Source organism: Tetranychus urticae, chromosome 1, assembly GCF_039701765.1.
Source record: "Tetranychus urticae isolate SD_2017Ah chromosome 1, NJAU_TeUrti_SD_1.0, whole genome shotgun sequence".
Taxonomy (NCBI): Eukaryota; Metazoa; Arthropoda; class Arachnida; order Trombidiformes; family Tetranychidae; genus Tetranychus; species Tetranychus urticae.
In genome coordinates this window covers 26,434,421-26,453,412 of record NC_142958.1, presented here as the reverse complement: position 1 = coordinate 26,453,412, position 18,992 = coordinate 26,434,421, and the positions used below count along the sequence as shown (strand labels likewise).

At 32.1% G+C, this 18,992-nt stretch overlaps 4 protein-coding genes across 6 annotated transcripts; 2 read left to right on the top strand and 2 right to left on the bottom strand.

Moving 5' to 3' along the window:
- Window positions 1–1,353: 1,353 nt before the first annotated feature.
- Window positions 1,354–9,326, top strand: Cip4 (formin-binding protein 1-like Cip4). Of its 2 annotated transcripts, none has more exons than XM_015931986.3 (7): window positions 1,354–1,540; window positions 1,627–1,793; window positions 1,949–2,768; window positions 3,433–3,530; window positions 7,636–8,190; window positions 8,354–8,484; window positions 8,807–9,326. In XM_015931986.3, the coding sequence occupies exons 1-7, from the start codon at window positions 1,517–1,519 to the stop codon at window positions 8,959–8,961; spliced, it is 1,950 nt and encodes a 649-aa protein (XP_015787472.1). In that variant the 5' UTR covers window positions 1,354–1,516; the 3' UTR covers window positions 8,962–9,326. The 2 variants fall into 2 exon arrangements, with proteins under 2 accessions (XP_015787472.1, XP_015787471.1); XM_015931985.3 differs by having other exon boundaries at window positions 3,412–3,530.
- A 732-nt stretch (window positions 9,327–10,058) lies between these two features.
- LOC107364589 (uncharacterized) lies at window positions 10,059–11,159 on the bottom strand. Its single transcript, XM_015932014.3, has 2 exons — window positions 10,995–11,159; window positions 10,059–10,896 (listed from the first exon to the last, which is right to left on the bottom strand). The coding sequence occupies exons 1-2, from the start codon at window positions 11,061–11,063 to the stop codon at window positions 10,216–10,218; spliced, it is 750 nt and encodes a 249-aa protein (XP_015787500.1). The 5' UTR covers window positions 11,064–11,159; the 3' UTR covers window positions 10,059–10,215.
- Window positions 11,160–12,180: 1,021 nt separating this feature from the next.
- On the top strand, window positions 12,181–14,202 carry LOC107364588 (uncharacterized). Of its 2 annotated transcripts, XM_015932013.3 has the most exons (4): window positions 12,181–12,353; window positions 12,596–12,768; window positions 13,239–13,733; window positions 13,812–14,202. In XM_015932013.3, the coding sequence occupies exons 2-4, from the start codon at window positions 12,639–12,641 to the stop codon at window positions 13,961–13,963; spliced, it is 777 nt and encodes a 258-aa protein (XP_015787499.2). In that variant the 5' UTR covers window positions 12,181–12,353; window positions 12,596–12,638; the 3' UTR covers window positions 13,964–14,202. The 2 variants fall into 2 exon arrangements, with proteins under 2 accessions (XP_015787499.2, XP_015787498.2); XM_015932012.3 differs by having other exon boundaries at window positions 13,239–14,202.
- A 1,674-nt stretch (window positions 14,203–15,876) lies between these two features.
- On the bottom strand, window positions 15,877–18,440 carry Pp2A-29B (Protein phosphatase PP2A regulatory subunit A). Its single transcript, XM_015931984.3, has 2 exons — window positions 18,258–18,440; window positions 15,877–18,154 (listed from the first exon to the last, which is right to left on the bottom strand). Exons 1-2 carry the CDS (start codon window positions 18,336–18,338, stop codon window positions 16,469–16,471), a joined length of 1,767 nt encoding a protein of 588 aa, XP_015787470.1. The 5' UTR covers window positions 18,339–18,440; the 3' UTR covers window positions 15,877–16,468.
- Between the last annotated feature and the right edge of the window lie 552 nt (window positions 18,441–18,992).

Here is an 18,992-nt window from a genome sequence, read left to right as displayed (position 1 = left end):
AGCAATTTTAATTTTGTTTTGACCTTTTAAATTCAAGGGATTTCATTTAACATTTAAGGTTCATTAGCAGCAAAAAACTGATCAATTTCGTTGCGATTTTTTTCAACTTTAAACCCAAAATGTTCAGATAAACTTTACAAATTGCCATATATGTTAACTTAATAATTAATATTCAATGGTCAGCTGTTTTATGTTTTAGTTCAAAGTTATCGTTATTAACATGAATCAACATGAATTGATTGATATTTTCCAATGAAGCTTAAATATTCACGCTTTCATGAACTTTTAAGATGACTTTTCAGACCAACTTCAATTTTTTTATAAAAAATTCACCATTTTTCATCAAAACTGTTTAAAAATTGATTCGAGTAACGATTAACACCTTTTCATGTTCGATATTGAATTACCATCGAAATCATTTAGATTATTGAATCTTCCATAATGATAGTGATTTAGGATAATAAAACATTTCTTTTGACTTGAAATTTCAAAATTCTCATAACCATTTCACTCAAATTACCAGAAATGCTGAATTTTTATTTTCCCTTAAAATTTCGAACAATCGGTGTTTTAGCTTTTTCTTTGGTCAAGAAAATTCAATTTAACGCTAAATAATAGTTATTTAGGGAAGATAAGATAAAAGGTAAAACTAACAGAACTAATTTGTAAGATAAATTAAAATGAATTTTCAACTCGACCAAATTGTAAAACTTCGTAAACATTGTATTAATAGATCGTCATATTAATAACAATGAAGGAAACAATAATGTTTTAAGAGTTGAATGTGCACATCTTGAATCTATTTCAATTTCATGCAAAATAAACGCTAAAATAAGAATCAGCGTCAAAAACAATTAAAATGGTGACATTCTGATTGATAAAAGCTTTTCAGTTAACAATGAATGTTATTTGAAAAAACCGGTTCTTTGTGACCAGCGACCTCTTCTTGTTTATTTGATAACCTCAATCGGAATTAACAGTAACTGGTTACTTTATCGGTTAATTTTTTCCCGCTACTTTTGAAAACTGTTTCTTCTGGTGGCGCCGACTATTGAAAGATTAGTTAAATAGGAAAAGTTTACATTATTTTTGAATTTGCCTCCAAAAGTAGAAAAATGTTACTGATTATAGTAACCAGGATTGGTTACTCATGTTTTCCCCTCCAGTTATGTAATCGGTTTCTGACAGGCAACTCAGGATAAGCCATTCGAGGATCTTTCCTGCTCTTTTGGTTGCTCTTTCACTGAATAAGACTGAATATTGTAGTAGGTTTCATCGATAAAAGGTGTCTCTATACTGTTTCGTCTGGAAGTGAAAATTTTTTCATTTTATCATAGTAAGTGAATGATTTATTATTTGTGCAAGAGTAAACATCAAAAATTTCTCTCTCCAATCTTCTCCTTGTTTTGACCCTTTTTATACTGTGCAAACGGGGATTTTTGGTCCACGTTACACCGGATATTATCTTTGAAATTGTTAATTTAATAAACTGTTTCAACTTATTTGACTTGATACAATGAGTTGGGGAGTTGAATTATGGGTAAGTCCAATACTAGTAACCAAGGCAGAAAGAGAAAACCTCTCCTTGTCTCTCTATTCAAATTCATTACATTTTTTTCCCTTCAGGATCAATATGAAAATATAAGTTGCCATACACATAAAGGTATTGAATTTTTGGATAAATTTGGATCTTTTGTGAAGGAAAGATGTGCAATTGAAACGGAATATGCATCTAAATTACGAAGACTTGTAAAAAATCATCAATTCAAGAAAAAAGATGAAGAAGACCAACAGTGAGTCATTTTTGTTGACAACATTCTAATTGATCTCTCTCTCTCCCTCTTTACATTTCCCTTTAGTCCTGTAACTTGTATCAATCATTATCTTACCTTTTTTTCTATCCCTTTTTCTCTCTCCCTCCACTTTCTATATTTTTTTATTACTACAGATTCACCTATTTAAAAGCATTCATGATGATGCTACAGGAAATCACGGATCTTGCAGGCCAACATGAAGTAATCGCTGAAAACATGATGGGTGTTATAGTTAAACAAATAGCCATATTGGTCAAAGAAATGAAAGAAGAACGTAAACGAATACTAAATGAGGGGCAAAAACATCAGACAACGTTAGGCGGATCTTTAGCGCAATTGGATAAGGCCAAAAAATCATATGAAAAAGCGTTCAAAGAAGCAGAAAAGGCCCAAGAAAATTTTTTAAGGGTTGATGCCGATTTAAATCTTAGCCGAGCCGAGGTTGAGAAAGCAAAGCTCAGTTCAACAGCCAAAAGTCAAATGTGTGAAGAATCTAAAACTGAATATGCCAAATACCTTCAACTTGCAAATGAACATCAAAGGTTACACTTTAATGAACTTTTACCCATGGTTTTTCAAAGGTTTCAAGCCATGGAAGAACGACGTATAGCGTGTTTAAAAGACTTCATCAGAGAAACTGCTGTGATACAGCAAAAAGTTACACCAATAATTAATAAGTGTTTAGAGGGTATCATAAATGCCTCTGAGACCATCGATGCTCGTGTAGACTGTGTTTTAGTGATAGAACGTTACAAATCCGGAATGGAACCACCAGAGGACATACCATTTGAAGATCTGAATAATCCAAGACCGTTAAGTGACAATATTTCTAATCACTCATCGCATTATCATAATATAAGCTTGAGACCTGAAACAATAAGGCATGGTAAAGACACTCTCAATCTTAAAATAAGAAAAAGAGTTGGTCTTTTTAATCTTTTTGGTTCAAATAAGGTATTCATTCTTATTCTATTTTATTTTAATTTCAAACTTATTTCTATTCCATATTCATAGCTGAAACAACTTTAATCTATTCTCAAAATCGTCGAACTTCATCTCTTTAAATGTTTTCCAAGTCATTTGTCTCACCTCTCAACTTCTATTTTTTTAATTCTTCTTACTCTAATTTATCTGTTCGATGCTCTCAAAATATCTCAATGGTTTCTATTTTCTTCTCTTTCTTTCTTCTCATGTCTTCTCCAATTTTATCCGTAATACATATTTTGTGTAAGTTTCTGTCTTCAATTTAGTCACAATTTACCTTCTGCAAAATGCTTAGCTTTCTCACTTTCAATTCCCTTATCATCTTGATTCACTTATGCACTCTTCAAATCTTCCTTGAATTTTCTTTATGCTCATCTTATCATCAAAATCATCTTTTTGTATTTTACCTTTATTCTTTTCGGTTTTCACTTACCTTTTTATCTATCGCTAGCATGAAACACATTTATACGCTTTTCAGTTTAAACAGCCCATACACTTGTACATACACCTTACTAATTTATTTGCAAAGCTAAATCAAAATTCTCATCTCATCTTTTTTTCTTTAAAATTTTTCCTTTTCCAAACCAATGAAAATGTCAAATCCACATGACAGACATCCAATGACGATTTAAAGGATGACTACGCTGAGTTACCTCCAGTTCAAAGGCGGAAGCGGTTACAAGAAAAAATCGATTCGATCAAGTCTCAAATTGTCCAAGAAACAAATGTTAGGTTAGTATTAAATGAAACCTACAAAATTTCATTTGCCACAATCAACATCTTCATCTTCCTACCCTAAATCTCGAAGCATTTCCTTTGTTCAAAATGAAATTAGTAACAAATTTTATTGGATCAGACCTTTTTGTTTTCCTCAATTTTAACCATTTACTTCATTTTCTTTGATAAAAAGAAGATATATCAATAGCTTAATGAGCCTACAACATAAGTACAATCAAGTAATCACTGAAGCAAACCGAGTAAACACAACTCTCATCATATCTCACTACCTACCGGCCTGTTGAATGGTCTTCTACCGGCCGGTCATCATTCATCCATCCATTTCAACAGTAACAAGCAAAAAAAAGTCAACCAACCAGTTGAATTATGGCCTTAGTTAACCAGCCACTCGATCAGCCAAGAAACGTTTCCCCACACATCGTGAATCATTTTCATCTTCATTCAATGATCACATCCATCATTTTTTTTATCTTCACTATCTTGTGTTTGAGTGTTACGTGTTTTTGCTATATTTAAGTTTAAATTTGGTTATATAGCTTTTCATTATCTCAATGAACAACTCACGATGTTGACGTTGGGAATTCGTCAAAGATACAGTACAGCACCTAATTAACTTCGAATGTTTGTTGTTTTTTGTTGATTTTCACCATCGCTTCAGCAATTGTAAAAGAGGAGTTATTTAACCAGGAGTTTGCGTAACTGATATACTAACTTGATGTTTTCATCAACTTTTTTCAACCATCCTGACCCTTAGTCATACCGCCACGCCCAAAAAACCAGTTTTTTTCCAGTTTTTATTCAGACGATTACTTTGTTTCTACGCACCCGATTTTCGTTACTCGAAGTCTTTCGTAATTGTCACATGAAATACATTTCATGTTTAAAGTTCAATTGCAATGGTATCACAAATTTTTCAGTTAATAGATTTTAAAGTGATTTCATGAAACCCATGTTTCCTAAAAATGCCATTCAATTTTCAATGTTTCATCTTCTCTGTGATTACTCTTAAACAAAAAATTCTTTGGAACTAGTCAGATCCCTTTTCCGGATTTTCCTGTTCCTATTGATGAATCCGTTAAGACTTTTTTCTTGTATTAGATTCGCACTTCTGACAATTTAACCTCTCAAACATTCCAGGTTAATGAAAATATATTCATTGTGACTTTTTATTCTTATTTTAGATGATTGAATTATATCATAATTTACAATCATTACTGCTTAATCACTACTAAAACCTTTCCAATTGTATTTAACCAGGTATCTTCACCCTTTTAAGCAAATTGAGACATTCATTTGCATAACATCTTACCTTTTCATCTTCTTTTTTCTTCTTTTCCCTTTTTTGTTCTCTTCATCTGTTTATCTCTGTATATCATTCCAGGCCATCAGGTTACCGCACTCGGTTTCCTGAACTGAACCCAACACGAGATGCATATTTATCTGATAATTTTTCTTGCTACTCTATTATTTACCATCTCCCCTCATTATTCAAATCAGATAGACTTCTATTTTCGTTATCCGTTATCCGTTATCTTCTTATCTTCTCCCTTTTCATTTTTTACTTCATTCTTATAGTCTAACCATTTCTCATTTAATTTCAATTTTCAGAAGTTAAACAAACTGTTTGATCAAACTCTTGAAATTGTTCCTTCTTAATCATGTCAAAATCCATGATAATTAACCCTACCTCATCTGTCAATATCCATTTCATTATCACTTTCAAAATTTTACCTCTCCACAGTCTCAATCTAATGCTTCTAAATTCAGTGATAAGCAAAACAAACTCACATTATATTTAGACTCATTTCTCGCAAGGATAAGCGTCCTTGACACTGTCATTATCATCACTTTCCCAATCCCATGAATAACCAGAATCTGTCCCAAAAACCCAACTCCACCCATTTACAGTTACAATATTTTGCACGCTAGACTCGTCTTGTCCATTTACAAATGGATCCCTTACAGTTACTCTAATTACAAATTTATAGCCATTTCTATTGTTATTCATGGTAATAATTACACTTCATCTTTCCCTTTATTTACCCACACCATGAATTTCATGGTTGTAAAAAATTCACCAACTAATTCAATTCACAAACAATTGTCAAAGCCAAACCAGCATATAACTGCCAGTGTTAGTCTAGTGATTCATTTACACAAAAAAATGGTAATACTTGAAAAATCATGCCAAGGAAACAACAACAATTACTAAATCCAACAAGTAGAGTGAAAAAAAGATGATTACATTCAATGAGAGTGTTTAACTGTCTAATGTTAGTTCCTAGAGAAAGTGTTGAATCTTTTGGTGAACAAAAAAAACAACTATAAATACTTTATTACTCAGAAAGCTTAGAAATTGTTAAACTTCTGAAAATGATATCTTTTCAGAAGATTGCCTTCAATCAGGTTATTGATGATCACAGGAATTTAAGTTGTAATGTTGAACCCCTTTTTTTACTTCTTTCATCTTGTTCTTGTTCTTCTTCTTCCTTGACCTTTACCTTAAATTTGTAACTCATCATCAGTATCATGATGCTTAATGAATTCGCCATCATTGACCCCGTAGCTTGATGTGAGAAACAAATGACTATTTGATGGCATTCGTTTGCGTAAAATGGTTTGTTCAACATTTCATATCAACATTACCTGGCTCGATGACTGTTGGTGTTTCCCATCATTTTCAATTCAAATTATCTTCTTTTTCATTTCTGTTGTTCAAATTTTCACCTCTCAGGTCATTTTTTCTCACTCAAACCTATCTTTTTCATTTCACTTATCACCATTCAATTGAAATGAACAATATACAGCAATTAATTCTATTCTTCAATCCTTTTCTATTGAGATTATTAATCGTTTTACTTTCTCTCAATTAGCGTGATCAAATTAGTCTAATTATTAAACATTGTTTCAAAACAATCTTCACAGATAAGTCACAATTGTTCAATCTTGATTTGCTCTATTTTTCTTACATTTGATCAGCTGCAGGTCAAAGACGGTAATTGAAATAATTAACTTCATCTTTGTAGTTACAACCATTTTGTTTCATCGTTTAGTTTCAATTTTCACACCTTTCCATCTCTTTAACCATGATTCAAGTCATTAAACTTGCATGAATCACTAAATATTTCATTGTTAAAAGCCGAGTTTAGTTGAACATTTCATCCTCTTTTTCAGCTAAATTAATTGATGTTCACTATTTTCTTGTAACTTCATTTTTCCTTCCGCTTCTCCTTTCCCGTTAACTTTCATATAAATTTCAATTTGGTGTTGAGCTTTGATTATTATCTTAGTAACTAAATTTTGATTCAAAATTTCAACGACTAGTTTAATGCAATAACAATTTTGAAATGAAAAAGCAATTGTACAAATTTGACTCCAACAATCAAAGGTTTACTTTTTGCCTCACGTCTAATTTAATAGACAAAAATTACTAAATTTTGTTTCTAATTGAGATTTAGTTAAAGTTATAAGGCGAGAAAATTATAACAATATTATCCGTTAATGTAATTAATGCTAATGAAGATGATGATGATATTATCAAGCGGACAAGATATTTGCTTGAAGCATATTTTAAGGGTAAACATTATTTTGAAACCTGTTAATTATTTTTAATGTTTTCAAGTAACGCCATTGACCCGTTTGATTTTGTTTTGTTGCTGACTATTGCAGATGATAGTGATGATGATGCTAATAGGAAAGAAATGATCTTCACTTGTTATCTTTTTTATTTGATTACTATTGGCCCCATTGATTGGCCTCAATGAAGATACCTCATCTATTTTAATTGAACGACTCCCAATATTTCTTTACTCAATTAATTCTGGTCCTAATTATTTCATCCTTGATTATACTAAATTGTAACTCATTGAATTGTTTAAATTGTTGTTTACATGTGATTTCTCAGTTTTGCTTCACTCGATTACTTGATTGTTATTACCTAATTAGCCGAGTCTCTTTTCTTGCCATTTACCTAGATTTGATTAAACACTGATTGAACTTTACCATTAATTTATTATATTGTAATTGATTCTAATATTTACCTTTTCTCTTTTCTCTTTATTTATTGACTTCTTTATTCTCACCAAATGTTGGCCTTTAGGGATGGTTTGATGAAAATGAAACATGTTTATGAACAAAATCACAATTTCGGTGATGCTACCACATTGGAGGATAAGCTGGCCGAAAGTAGTCAAAAAATGGATAAACTGCAAAATGAATTAAGAAAATTTGAAGGTTATTTGAGTGAATTTAATAATGGAACCAGCAGGATGGCGGAAAGGTCACCTTCAAATGCCCGTAAATCTAAAGCCAGTAGTATATCAGAAGATTCATTGTCAAGAAGTGCATCTGATTCGAGTGTTAGTCAAAAACAGGAGATTTCACCAATCCATGAAAATAACTCTATCAACACATCCACGACGACGACAAATAGTAATAACAGGGACACATTGAATTCAACTCGCTCAAGTAACAACACAACAGCACCTCCATCAGCAACATCCTACTATAATAATCATGAATCTAATAATAAAGAGAACATAATTGACACTTACGAAGCCATTGATAGTTCCCTTTCAGACAAAAATGACACATCTGATAGTGCTAATAATGACCATCATATTGCTCAATATGATGAAACTGTTTCCTCAAATGGGTAAGCATTAAAAAACAATGTCTATCATTTTCATGGCACTATCAGTCCATCAATTTAATTATTCCTAAAAAAGTGTTCATTCACTTTTTCAATGAAATTTTTCAATATCTTTACTGATTCTATCTCAAGCTTCATATTAATCGTGTTTACTCTTTTTTTACAGACCGAGTGAAGAGATTGATGGAAACAGCTATAATTATCCAGCAGCTGAATACATCGACGAAGGAGATGATGAATTCGAACCTGCTTTACTTCCTCCCATCGGCAGAGCTCAAGCTCTCTATGGTTTCGAAGGTAAAGACATTTTTTCGGATGTCAAAGGGAATCAATTTTTCTCCTGCAAAGTAAAAAATTGATTATCTAGAAACTTACATCTTGTTACTGTTTTATCAGTGAAAGTTGTGACTATAAAACTTAAATAATCAGTATGAGAATATGTTTTTAAATGTTCGTAATCAATTTTTATACTTATGTTTCTGATTCACCCTTTTTTACATCCTATTGCTTGGATTATTTTTCCGGTTTCAGTTGTAAATGCGTCATTTCACTTTGATAGCAGACTATTAGTAATAACATCATTTTGCTTTTTCTATTTTCTGCTCTAATTGTTTTACAGCTCAGAGTGAAGGATCCATTCCTATGGGCGAAGGTGAAATATTTGAAGTAGTTGAGCTTGATCAAGGAGATGGCTGGACTCGGGTTCGTCGGATTAACGATCAAGAAGAAGGTTTTGTTCCTACATCTTACCTGAAATGTGATCTTTATAATTGATGATTATTTGTGAAAGATAATCTCAAGAGCAAAGTGAATGACTAAATAATTTTATTTTCAAATAGATTTCAAAAAATAAATTGTAGTTTATTTGTTCTCACTTGCGCTCATCAACATTTCCTAATCACATTATCCTCTATCTTCATTATTATTTTTCCTCTTCTTCTTCCTCTTTCTTCCTCCATCTTTTAACACATTTTATTTCTCATCAATTGTCTCAAAATTGATTCTGTTAAAAAAAATCTAAAATGCTATTTTCTTCTTCAAGAGAACAAAAATTTTCTGCGGACAAAACTGTAATTTATGCTGTAATTTATGCCAATAGTATACAATTAATTTGAAAACATGTATTTTGACTAATTCAATGCTCCATTATTTGTTTCATTCATTTTCTCTCTCTCTCTCTCTCCAAAAAGCGACCTTTTAAAATTACCTGTTTATGTACCAACCAAAGACCACAGAATGACCTTACATATTTTCACATTTATTGGCTACATAAATCACCAGATGTTAGGAAATGACTAAATACATCTAGAAATAAATACAAGACGTAGTTTCTTCTTCATTGGTTAACATTGATTGGCGATGACGTTTAGTTTTAAAACATGAATTTACTTACTGTATCTGGTTACAACCACTGATGATTCCGTGTTCATAAATACAAGAAAAGATGGGCTGTTTAGTTGCCCTTTTGCTGCATACCAGTAACCTTGATTGTTTCACCGCTAGTTTATCGCAACCGGTTATTTTGTGGTCTCAAAAATTTTCACCGCCAAATTTGGAAAGCAAAATTGATACATTCAATAAACCTGATAAGGCAGTTAAATGTCAGAGAAACTATTCAGCTTGAGTAGTTAACGTGTTTGCTTCTAAAAATTTTAATTGCTAGAAATATTAACGAACAACTGAATAGGAAATTTTCGATGTTAATTTATAATTTCGAGACAAATTTTAATCACTTTTCAATAGTATTCTGTTGGAAATAATAATTACCTTCTTCGAAACTATCTGATTGTTAACTGTACAAGGAAAACCAACGTTAGAAGTAATGGAATTTATGGGATAAAATGAATTTAATAATTGCTCACAATAATGGATAAAATGCAAATTATTTAATATGAATGAGGAACCTTAAATATACAGTTTGATGAGAGTAAAAAGGGTATTGAGTGCCCAAAGCTATAAAAATATGTTTTGATATTAATTTTAATATCGAATGTAATTTGTTTTTATTGTTCAGAATCAACCATTGGATTATCCACAAGCTGCTGGACAATGTTCACAAGCACAGGCAGGCTGACCATTAGCAGATTCAGAGCAAGCTGTTGCTGGCAATTTGGTGACTTGGAAAGTTTCATCATACAACTTGTGACTATCTGCCGTGTCCAGAACATAATCAATTTGGTATGGTGAATGCCCAATGTGACCATAATCGGATCCCAGATATTTCATTAATCGCTCTGGTGTACATTTATCTGCTCCCCAAGGCTTACAGAAAACATCTATAACTCTTTCATTAAAGCGAGTTATATTCTTGCATGAATCGTAAAATCCTGTCGCAAAGGATGAATGTAAGAAGACATCAACCTCCAGAACTTCCTCTTTGCCATCCTCTGATGTTTGTTTTCTCAATATTTTCATGAAATCGCTTTGACTTGGTGAACAAGTAAGGTGACATAAAAGCTTCTGGTAGTTGGCGAAACACGAAGGACAAGCTTTCAAGAAAAGTCCAAACAACTCGGTGTGACTTTTCAGATCTTCAATTTGCTCAGGAGTACAGCACAAAGATGCTTCACCAGCAAGATGGGGACATATTTCCTTGAGTGTTGAACGTGCAGCTTCATCAGACAAAGCTTGTGGAGGACCTGAATGGACACAGGGAATGTGTCCAAAAGCTGCTTGATCGCACATACCCATCATTATACATTGTGAAGACTAATTTAGGATGGAAAGACAGAAAAGAGAGAAAAATATCCAAAATAATGTTAAAGATCAATAATTAAATATGGATTGAGTTATTGGAAACAATTTACCTTTACTGGGAGACTCCGGAGACTGACTAGTCCAATCAAGATGAACACTTTAATCCAAATGTTTCCCATTATCGCATCATCATATGTTGTCTCACCTTCAAAGAGAATTAGAAAAGATTGTTTTATCGTCTTCTTTGTGATGAACGATGATGCTGATGGTGGCAAACAATCAAGTATTTCAAAATATTTGATGTCTGTTTATAAATCAACGGACTAAGCTCACTTTTTTCATAAATATCGACTCATTTTAGCTCCTTCTTAATTTATTTATTTATCTCTTTTCAATTGTGTTTGCATTTACAATTTACCATAATTAGATGCTTGTTTCATCTTAATCAATGAGTAGCAAACCATGACAAGTATTGACAATTGTTCAAGCACATAGTAAATTTATTTGCAAGGATCATTGAACACGCAATCGACTCATTAGTTAATCATTTCAAGGACTTGGACAATCTTAGGGCCATTGTGTCTGCAAAATCATTAAACTTTCATTATTTTTTTTCACTGATTGTAATAAGAATGATTTTTCTTATTACAATCAATGCAAAATCTCTCCAATACATGACGAAAATGATTAAACCATCAATCATTATCTAGTTCTGTTAGTTATCCTCGCAAGAATCAATTCGAGTCTTGAGCTTAAATTACCATGCAAAATCATCTTTCACTAATTTATCATTTAAAGTAGTTTGCATTATCTTTATGTCTTTCATCATTCGTTCAATGATTCAGTGTTAATTTAACTCTTCTCTTCAACAGAAAATTTCATAGATTTTCTCGACAATCAAACCAATCTTCGCTGAAATCAAATATGTTGCTGAATTGCATTCTTTCTGGTTTATTCATTATTTTTCTTACATTTCACAAAGTTGGCTCAGAATCGACTCCATTTCAATTTTTTGATATTTAATCCAATTGTGATATGAAAATCATCTCTTTAAATCTAAGTTATCTAAATTCAAACTAGCTGATTCGCATTTACCCTCTCTAATCTAAACAACATTATCACTGTAAAATTTGCATTGAATTCACACTGATGATTTTTATGGATTACAAGAGTAGACAAAACAAACAAAATGTATCGAGATGATCGCTGTCGAAGCAACTAGGGTTGACTGGATTAAGCATTAATAGATGGCTGCACCTTTTGAATGTATGTCCTTTGCCTCTTTAATATTAAATCTCTGCAAGGTGTGTGTTGACATTATTTTCAATCATTTTTCCTAATTTATTTTGAGTTAATTGTAATTTTTTGGTCTTTATTAGTATTATTTTCACTAGTTTGTCTCCGTTTAGAGCCATCTAGTTTTATCTTGTTACTTGAAATGGATAACTAGCGAGCAACTGTATAATAAGGTGAGTATCTAATTTGCTCTTTTATGAACCTTTTATCGAATATGTGTGATTACATACTTTTTATTAGCTAAACTTTTGATTGTACAAAACCTTTTACTAATCATTTTATTTCTGCAATTAACCTTGCTGGTTGATAATTTTTATCTGACTTGAAAAATAGATAAACACCAATTATATTTAATCACACTGAAAATTCGAAGTGTACTTCGCTTTATTCATTCATATGCTGTTTCTAATTTTAGGTTAGTTTTTTTTCACCACCAGTTTTGGATTAATTAGATCAGTATGGCTGATCAAATGGATGGAAGGACAAATGATTACGAGAAAACTTTCGCTTCTTATGACAAAGATGGTGATGGAACAATTAGTTACAATGAATTTGGTGCAGTTATGAAAGGCTTAGGTAAAAACCTATGTAAGTAACCTCTCTGCTATCACTCTACACTAAGCAATAAATTCTTTAATCTGAATATGAATTAATCATGTTCTAATAAATTCTTGGATATAATATTCTGTTTTTAACAACTTGTCCATTGCATGTTCACTTGAAGATGTTAAATTCTTGATTATGCCCAAAAATACTAAATTTTTGATAAAGATATTTTTAAGTGCAGTAAGCAAAATAATTCATCATCTTCGATGAATTATCAAGTAAGCAACTCATTTCCTGAAAAATGAACTACTGTTTATAGACATAAAAGTATTTGTTTTGATTATAAATTTTCCTAGCTATAGTTAGAATGGTTCATTCCATGCCTCATCAATCAAGTGATTTTCAGTAAATTGTTACACCATCAAGCACTTTATGTGTCTTTTCTTAAACCATTTTTGCAGTTTCTCAAATTGATTTATTTACATTGAAATATTTTCCCTTTTTTCTTGCAGTATTTAAAAGCTTCTCTGACCGGAACAATTTGGATAGGCAAGATCGATCAGTTCCTATTTATCTCAATTCAATGGTCGTGATCTCAGTATCGATTGCTGTAATCTTGGTGGTTATAGTTTGCGCAATTGCTTATGTATACCTTAATTTAGAAGAGAAGAAAGCAGTTCTCCAAAGAACGGGTTATTTATCTGCATCTCCATCCAAAAATTTCCAATACATTTCCACCGCCTCAACTCCTAGTCACTCTCAGCCAGTTGTATCAGAGGAAGGTTCATTAACATTGCGCTACACCGATTCATCTGATCGAGGTAAACCATTAATGTCTCATCCACCGATTCATCCTGCATCTCTTTGGGCTCAACAACAGGGTCCAATAATGGAGGAAGACTCGGATAATTATGCTTATGATTCACTGCCCTACAATAAAAGCCAAAGAGATAAGAAAGTCTCGAGCTTTGCCAACTCTCCACCTCAACCACCTCGTAATACTCAAGGTATTCTGATATCAACAAACAAAAAAACTAATCTCACTCAATCTCCATTCTCTCCTTCATCAACCAATTCTCAAAAAGGATCGTACGCTCAAAAGACCCACAACTATCCAACTGCATCAACTTCTTCTATTCATCAGCCATCAACATCATCAAATGTTTTTTGCGAAGCTGACGTTCACTGTGCCAATGGAGACACTCGCTCGGTTAATTTTTTTGCTTTCCAAGCGTGATATCATGTTTATATTCATTTCTAAAACGTTATCAAAACTTCAAAATCAACTTCTATTCACAATTCTTTGGTTTTCTTTTTATAATCAAAATTTATGAGAGCGAAAAAGCTTACACATTTGCATTTATGAGTGAAAAACGTTTTACACTTTCAAATAAGCCAAAATAATAAAAATGTAAAAACAATGGATTCATCTCAAAATATTAATAAATTATTAACTCTTAATATCCAGACAACATACATGCAAACAATTCTCATGTTTCATCTAATTTAAATATGAAATTTGATTGTTTCTCTGAAAAGTCCATTTCACAGCGCAAATTATGCAGAGTTTGGGTTCAACTCATGAACTATTCTTGGAATTGATTGTTGTTTATTAACTATGACTTTCTAACCTAACCATAATCGTGGTACTATGTTGATTGCTATATCGACGAAAGAGGAATCAAAAATAAATCACATTTATAAGAATTAAATTGAATCAGTGGATTTTAGCTAAATGTTGCTTCTAATCTTCAAGACTTGAATTTCATTCATAAGATTTGAAAGCAAACTAACAATAAGATGGATAGTCATCCGAATATACCTTTTCATTTCCATCTTTGCATGAATTAATTCATTCTGACAATTCTACTCTCATCAGCATAATTATAAACATTTTCAATGTCATTTTTATAATTAAGATCAGCATCCAAAGCGAATGAATAAGATTTTGACTCGATATGATTAAATTATTAATAAAAAAATGATTATTCAGCAACAGAAGCTTATAAACTCATTTCATAAATTATACTCTTCATTTCTTCGGTAAAGAAAATACAAACTAAATTAAAAATGACCGGCAATACTTTTAAACTTGATTTTGATTATTTTTTTAAATGAAGCTTAATCAATTCATTAAAGCATCTCCTGTTGTAGCCACATATGCTGTCATTGGACATAGTTCATAATTGTTTGTTTAACTCCAATTGATTTGTTTTACTTCAAATAATTAGTTGTATTAATACTAGCAATGTGTATTAGATATTTATGTAAATAATAAGTTATTATTAATAACTACAATGTTAGTAAATAGAGTGAAGAAAAAGAATGAGAAAATAAGTCGAAGTGGATTTCATGTTGAGATTTTTCAGGAAGAAGATGCTTCTGAGAATGGAGCATGTTCAAGATTCCCAAATTTACATTTGGATCATGCCAAAGATTATCAACTAGTGACTATGGAACCACTTCTGTGTGAAGAAAGAAACAGTCGAAATATGTGATAAAGAGAAACCAAAATCGATTTATTGATTAAAGTCGGTGTTCATTTCATATTTAAAATATGCTTCATTTCAATTTGAATGTGGATAATCATGATTAAAATTTGTATTAGAATTGATTTTAATCGAAGCTATTGTTTAAAAAAATGCACTTTGAAATCTAAATCAAAGATTGATTCATATTTGTCAATTTTTCTGAACTGTTTACTTTAATGGGAAACAAAATTGAAAAGATGGGTTTGTTGATCAACTAAATTGTTGATTTTCTGTTAACAGACTATGGTTTATCAGTGTCAAGTGTCGATGAATTGAAATTGAGTCAGAACTATATATTTAATTATCTTTTATTCTTATTTTTTATTCATCCTGAGTTATTATTAAATTATGTCTCAAATTGATCCAAAAATAGGTGAGTGACGAAAAAGCAATTGGCAATTGTAAATTGATTGCAAGTTGCTGTGAAAATATACAAGTTTATATCGAGCCTTTTCAAAAAGTTAATTAATTTCTCATTATATTAGAAATTTGACCATTTCTGAGTTTATCATGCAATTCCCAAAACGTCGCAACTACTGAATCAAAATCATGATGCTTGAATATTCCATGCTTTGCTGCAAAATGTTATCTCCTAGTGTGAAAGTTGAATCCAAATCAATTTGTGGTTTAAGTTTAATTATTGAATGTTTTACATGTTTTTCGCAAAATTCAATGGCTAATTATTAACAAGCAAAGGTTAATAATAATTTAATTGACAATGTTGGGCGATCATTTGAAACAAAACAAATGGTAATCAGTGAATTGAAATGACTTTATTTTATGAATGACACATTATCATTTAAATCATTATTAACTCTTTGGTAAAGTCGATATATACAGTTGATTCATTTGAGCTTGTCATTGCTTTACAGGGTAAATTAACGCACAAGTCTACATTGGAGCTAAAAAAAGTTAGATCAACAATTAAGCTTAAAAATGGCCTTTTTAATTTCACTAATTTAAGATTTTTTTGTTACCGAATCACTTTATAACCGATGAGATTTAAATGCGTGAGACTGCTTAAAAGTAGTGACAAACTCGAAAGGTTTAACTGTATAATCACTATAATTATTAGAGGGTTACATCGAATGTTTGCGGTTTATTTGTAAGAAAAACAGTTTTTTTCATTTCGGTAGATTTTTTTGTAAGTATGAACCAAACAAAATCAAATAAATTTTTCATCCTCATCCATTATCAATATAGTGTCCAGATTAATATAAGGTGAGATTTGCTTCATTTGCAAAATAACGAACATCAGGATCCGGATCATTTACTAACTTATACAAGACAGTCTTTACGACACCTTGCAAGGTACTTTGGTCCAATATGGGTCCTATTTTTTGTAAAGTTTTCGCCACATTAAACCGCACATTTGCAACACTGTCTTCTGCTAATGACAAAACAGTTGGAAGCATAAGTTTAGTCGTTATATCGGCACCACAAATAGCAGCAAGACCATCGATACTGAATAAACATGTCATCCTGTGTAGATAATTTTGATCTTTAGACATCTGCAACACTTTGGGTATAACTGTGTTAGTAGCCCATTCAGCGCCAAACTTTTCTACTAAACTTTTCAAATTTTGTGTTGCAGCTTCTCGAATAGCGTATACTTGGTCCACTAGCCATGTCATACACAATCCATTGAGTTTTTCGTCAAAAAATTCAACTCCTAATTGACCTGCTAACAAGGGCATATAACGAATTATTGCAAGTCTAACTCTCCATTTTGAGTCCTCTGCTAATTCGACGATTGCAGGTAAAAGTGATTGACTCAGTTGCTGAATGCCGATAACTTCATTCACGCAATCAAGATTTGAGATTATATTCAATCGAACTTCTGGGCATTCATCCTTTAGTTGGATAAGAAACAATGGTAAAAGATGTTCAACAGTGTTAACTTTTCCAAAAATTGGCGAAAGACCCATGATCACTGATGCGAGGGCAGATTTAACGTGTTGATTATGGTCAGCGACCAGGTCCTTGATACAGGGTAATATGTTATTCATGATTATACTTTCTTGACTGTTAGGAGCTAAATTCATACAGAAATCTCTCACTTTCTGTGCAGCTGCAGCCCTCACTTCTGCCTCGCAGTCCTTGAGCAAATTTTGGAATGCAGGAACTAGATCTGTCTTTGTTAACTCTGGTCCAATAGCCTTTTGAAGCTCGACAAATTTATCAGCAACCATATATCGTACCCTCCAAGATTTATCTTCCGCTGCTTGTCTAAGTATTGGCATGACTTGTTGTTCGAGATCCTCTTGAGACAAAAGAGAGGCAAGAGACACGCAGGCCTCAACAGCTAACAAGCGAACAGAGTCTTGCTCATCGCTAGCAAGATGGGACCAAAGTGAAATAACCTCGGATTTTAGATATTCTGGTTCCAAAACTTTAGCAAATTCACCAAGCTTGGATGCTGCAGCTCGTCTAACCATAGGGGTATCATCTTGACACAAAGCCCGGAAGTTACTTCTGAGCTCTGCCTTGACAGGAGCTGAAACTCGTGGATAGCATACTGAGAATAAACCACATGCTGATGTTCTCGTGGTGAACCAATCACCTCCAGAAAGTCTTCTAACTAGAGGGACGAAATGATTCTCCAAGTCTTGTGGAGAGTGTTGCTGTGAGATGTTACGAAGTGAGTCTACAGCTTTTTCTCGAACAACGGTTTCTTCAACAGTAGCCAGTGACTCAAGAGGAGGAAGAAGACAGTTAACATATTCAACACCACCAACTAATGGTGTGAAATTACCTAATTGTTCAGCAAGGGCGAGTAACACTTCATCCTCGTCGTAAACTGTTTCAGTTAAAAATGGAATCAGCTCTGTTCTGGTTCGCTCAACGCCAAGGGCTAACGCTATAGTTGATAACTTCTTGATACTATTCAAACGAATCTGTAACAAGTAAAAGAGATTGAAAAAAGGGTGTTAGATAAACATAAGTAATAAAAATGAGAAAAATAAACAAAATGGAGTAAAAGAAAAGGGAGAGGCTAACCTGAACATCTTCGTTCCTTAGTTCGTCTATTAGAACGGCGATTGGATAAAGAGTGTCATCTGTTGGTTCATTAGAGGCCATATTTGATGATTTAAAGAGAAAAAATTAATTGTTTAAAGATGTAATAATGTAAAGATTGTAGAAACGAGACAGGGTTTGATGGTATAGAACATCAATCCTTTTTCACTGCTTTTTACAGTTTCGATATATCGATTCACTTTTATGGACATTTTTCAATATCGATATCAATCAAATTGTCTCAAATAAAAACATTCAAAAAAGTAAAACGTTTTTACTAAAAACGTTTTACTAAAGCGTACCTAAAGTCGCGTAAAACTTATTGTAATTCAAACTTTCCCTTGACCGTTTATTTTGCTTCAATTAAACCATTCAAAAATTTTAGTTTTTGTTAAAATATTATGTTGAATCCTAAAACAATTTTCTACTGTGAATCCATCGATAATTAGTTTTGAATACATTTGTAACAGTTACAAGTCATTTTATAAAGACTTTAGTCAATACACAAATGCCAGATAATATTTACAATAGCCAAACAAGACCCAAGATAACCAGAAAAGTCTTTTCATTCATTCATTTGGAGCAAAGGCTATACTAATATTGTAATCAAAGTTGAAATAGATCCAACAATTAATGACAAATTGGTAACTACTTTCGATGGAAATATCTCTTTCTAACTCTACAGTTGTAAATTACAACATCTAATCTCCGATGCCG